A 4,390-nucleotide genomic window follows, 5' to 3' on the forward strand; every position below is an offset into this window, starting at 1 on the left:
GGGGGGGGGGGGGGGGCACATCTGTATCAGCATCTGAACTTCTACAACTTGCAGTAGTTTATCCTTTGATGCTGGCTAATAACGGCATTAGTACCTTCTATCAATCTTCCTTCCCGTTCTATTAGACTATTACCCTCTTACTTTCAAAAATTTCTACAGTAGCTTAGATTGTGCAACTAATTCTTATTTTTTTCTCTTACATTTGCTAGGATCTTGAAATCGGAGTGAAGGTTTCACAGTACCCTTCAGAAGAGAACTCAAATTTTTTGCCAGTATTCCGTTCTGGAAGTTGTGCTGAGAAAGGACCCAAACAGTACATGGAGGATGAACACGTCTGTATAGATGATCTACTCAATCATGTTGGTGACATGGCAGGTCTAACTTCACCAGGGGCGTTCTATGGGGTGTGTAGCTTTTCTACTTGTCTTTTGGGTGGTATAGCTGTAACGCCACATGTCATTACCTCCTGCACTTTATCAGCCTAAATAAACTACTTTTTGTGTTCGATCTTCTCTCCTCATTTACTTAGCCTTAGGTTGAAACAACTTCTAGTTTATTTTCTGTTGGATGAAATTAGGAATTAGCTTAAGCATTTCGTAATTCGAGCAAATTACCGGACTTTGTTTGATCAGGACAAGTGTGAAGGACTTCAAATTGATCTTAGCTGTATATTTTTGCCAAATCAATCAAATTTGCAAATGGAGATATCAGGAGTGAGCATTTTGGGCTTTATTTTCTTTGTAACTGATCACGCGGGAAGAGACTGTTGTGCTAAGCAAACAATGACCAAGTATATGTTGAGGGCAAAAGCAGAAGGAACACGAAATAGAGAAGAATCAGGAGCTTGTTCAGAGCTCACTAAGAAATATTTGTCGAATAGTCACATATAAGGCAATGTATAGAATTAATCTTAAGATGATTTTATGAATTTTATTCTTTACTGCAATATCTCCATCCATTTTTAAAACTACAACAGTATCTGAGTTTTCATCCAGAAAGGACTCAAAAACTCGTCCTTTGTTGTACACCAAGCAACTGAAGCACCAAAATTATCTTATGTTTTGAAACGTCGAAAGCTTTTTAGTGCATACTCCTTGAAAGAACTCTGAATAGTCTGGACCTTTTTTTGATATCTTTTAGATGTATCAAAATTCTAGAAATTCCAGGACAAAAGAAAAGAGAGATTCAAGAAAGACAAAACTGGCTCAAATTTACTCTGCATGTAAATTAAAGCAATCTTGAAATTTTTAATTGTTGCCTAACTTTGCTTTATTGTGTTTATCTAGGATGCATCATAAGTGATCTGAACCTGTTAAGCATGTGACAGATGGAAACTGTTTGCATTCTTTTAAGTTTCTAGATTTGAACAAGGTTGTTTGAGTGAATACTTTTCTAAGCAGGTATTTGATGGCCATGGGGGTACAGATGCAGCACTATTTGTTAGGAATAACATTCTCAAGTTCATACTTGAGGACTCTTGTTTTCCCCTGTGTTTGGAGAGGGCACTCAAGAATGCTTTTCTGAAAGCGGACTATGCCTTTGCTGATGATAGTTCCCTCGACATATCCTCTGGCACTACAGCACTGACAGCTCTAATGTTTGGAAGGTTAGTAAGTCTGCATCTTTATTGTCTTTATGTTCTTCCATCTGGATTTCTCTTGTTGAAATGAAAGATAATCCCCCAGTTCTAGTGACTGCTGATGTTTCTGACACTTCTTAGAAAAATGTACTTACGGAAGGGAAAAATAAGATCAGAATCTCTTTCTTTTTCATTGGTCAAGTTTATGTTATTTATGGAAATGAATGAGGATATTTATTGGAGCAGCATATATCAAAAAATAAATGAACTGCATTGATTTTCTTTCCATGCTTAAAGTTCAAAACTATGTTGATATGCATATACCTACCATTCATTCATACTACTGCTAATGTAACCATCAATATGGGTCTAATTGTAGAAATTAATCCAATTCTAGGCTACTATAAATATGCTTCACAAACTAGTGCCAGTGTGCTGTGCAAATTGCCTGGTCTGTTTCTTTTCTTCTAGATTCCTACAATAAGTGCAAATGGCTTAATATGTCAAGTTTCTTTATCATAGCTTGATCAAATTTTCCTTTCAACAAAGTTCGTTGTTTAGTAGTGTATAACACGATTTGATCTTTTGCAGAACCATGATGGTTGCTAATGCAGGTGATTGTCGCGCCGTGCTTGGGAAACGAGGTAAAGCAGTTGAGCTGTCCAAGGACCACAAACCAAATAGTACGTCTGAAAGACTTAGAATAGAAAAACTTGGAGGAGTCATATATGATGGATACTTAAATGGACAGTTATCTATAGCACGTGCGTTAGGAGATTGGCACATGAAGGGCCCAAAAGGATCTGCCTGCCCGTTGAGTGCAGAACCAGAGTTGCAGGAAACATTGTTGACGGAGGATGATGAGTTCCTTATCATGGGTTGTGATGGTCTTTGGGATGTTATGAGTAGCCAATGTGCCGTTACACTGGCCAGGAAAGAACTGATGTTGCATAATGATCCTGAAAGATGTTCAAGAGAATTGGTCAGGGAAGCCCTCAAGCGCAACACATGCGACAATTTAACAGTAATAGTCATTTGCTTCTCTCCAGATCCTCCACCTCGGATAGAAGTTCCTCAGACTCGAGTTCGTAGAAGCATATCAGCAGAAGGACTGAATCTTCTAAAAGGAGTACTGGAAAGCAACTCATGAGAAAATTCTGGGAAATGATCAGAACACCCCTCTTACCGATAGCCATTTGGAAAGACAGATGGTAACTGGTGAGGGACATTTTTATCGCCCACCCCCACCCTGCAGCAGCAGCAGCTTCCTCGTTATGGAAATTCACTCAGGCTTGTTGGCAGGTTTTAATTTATCAAAGCCCGTTGTTGTGGATGTGTTGTATCAATATAAGATATACTTACTGTATAAGTTCCAGCTCCTTTTTCTTGTTGTACAGATTCCAAAACCAACTCCTTGTTTATCTCCCTTCTAGTGAATTTACTAAGTACCATTAATTATTAGTAGTAGATTCTTTAACGCTTTAAAAACTAAAATGTATTCATTTTTTAATAATATCTGATACTGCACTATAGAGCTTTCTTATGATGCAAAAGCTAATCCAATCTAATAACGGTATGCTGGAATTACTGAACAAGTGTAGACTGTTAATGGCTTTGATGCCAAAAGTGAAAATACAAAATAATAAATTTAAACATAAGAGAACAAATGCTACCTACATACAAGCCTAATCTGACATATCCTCGGCAAATATACCAACAGCAGTTACTTCTAGGATTAAATTTGAGATTAGTTTATTTTATATTTGGTTGGGATAAAATCGTGGTATAACTAATCCTTGATTAGTTATCCCGGGATTGTAGTAACTTTTCATCCCCATGGGAGGGTGGATGACTAATCTCAGGATAACTAGTCCCGAAATAATTAATCATGGATAACTAATCTCGGGATATCTGAACCTAGTACTTTCGAAGCGGAGCATACATATATATGTAAAAATCACTAAAATTATAATAAATACGATATGAACCCAGAACTTTAAAATATAATGGGTTTAATGTTAAAAACTTTAAATGTTGAACCCACGGAATTAAAATCCCAGTCCGCCTCTGCTCGTGATCATTACTTGAGATTGTCATATTCTTGTAAACCATGGAGATGTGTCATGCTCTTGTCATAAAATTCTGGCGGTTGACATATATTTTGTGTAATTAACCGTAAAATTCTAACGGTAGCCATATTTTTATGTAATTAGGCACAAAATCCTAACCGATCACTAGAACTATTTGTATTGTGGTTGAGATTTCTGGTGATCGTCATAATTCTTGGTACTCCAAAATTATGATCAGCCTGCTTTAAAATTATGACGCATGGCTATGTTCTCAAAACCTTTCTTAATAAGGTCAATATATAAACAATAGTTTTAAAAAGGTCCTTCCAACATAATTTCGCCTGGAAAATGCACAAAGTTTTCTCTTTGAAACCATGTTTATATTTTGTTCTTGCTATAAAGACATTTACATACATAGTTGCTTTCATCTCGTCTCTCCTTCTCCTCCTCTTCCTATTCTATTTAACTTAGCATATGATAAAAAGTTGAACTCATATATGCTTGGGTTGTTTTTATTACACAGATAGATTGTGTTGATTCAAGAAATAACCACATACGTAGTTGTTTTCATATTTTGAGTTATATTTGTAAACTTTTAAAAACATGGAAATTTAAAACATGGCCAAAATATAAACATTGGTCTCAAAAGGGGCTATATGTGCACTTCAGCCAGAAAAATGCAACAAAAATTTGGGCTCATTTTGTAATTGTCATTTACGTGCAAAGCGAAAGAAGAGAAGAG

The 4,390-nt window shown here is 36.4% G+C and overlaps 1 protein-coding gene across 1 annotated transcript in view; it reads left to right on the forward strand.

Annotated features, from left to right (window-relative positions):
* Window positions 1–3,109, forward strand: part of LOC109234523 (probable protein phosphatase 2C 27) — a 4,605-nt gene extending 1,496 nt beyond the window's left edge. Inside the window, exons 2-4 of the mRNA XM_019400546.1 lie at window positions 210–404; window positions 1,401–1,606; window positions 2,171–3,109. Coding sequence (XP_019256091.1) covers window positions 210–404; window positions 1,401–1,606; window positions 2,171–2,729 — 960 coding nt within the window. The 3' untranslated portion in view covers window positions 2,730–3,109. The remainder of the gene's footprint in view (window positions 1–209; window positions 405–1,400; window positions 1,607–2,170) is intronic.

This window comes from Nicotiana attenuata, chromosome 11 (genome assembly GCF_001879085.1).
Source record: "Nicotiana attenuata strain UT chromosome 11, NIATTr2, whole genome shotgun sequence".
NCBI lineage: Eukaryota > Viridiplantae > Streptophyta > Magnoliopsida > Solanales > Solanaceae > Nicotiana > Nicotiana attenuata.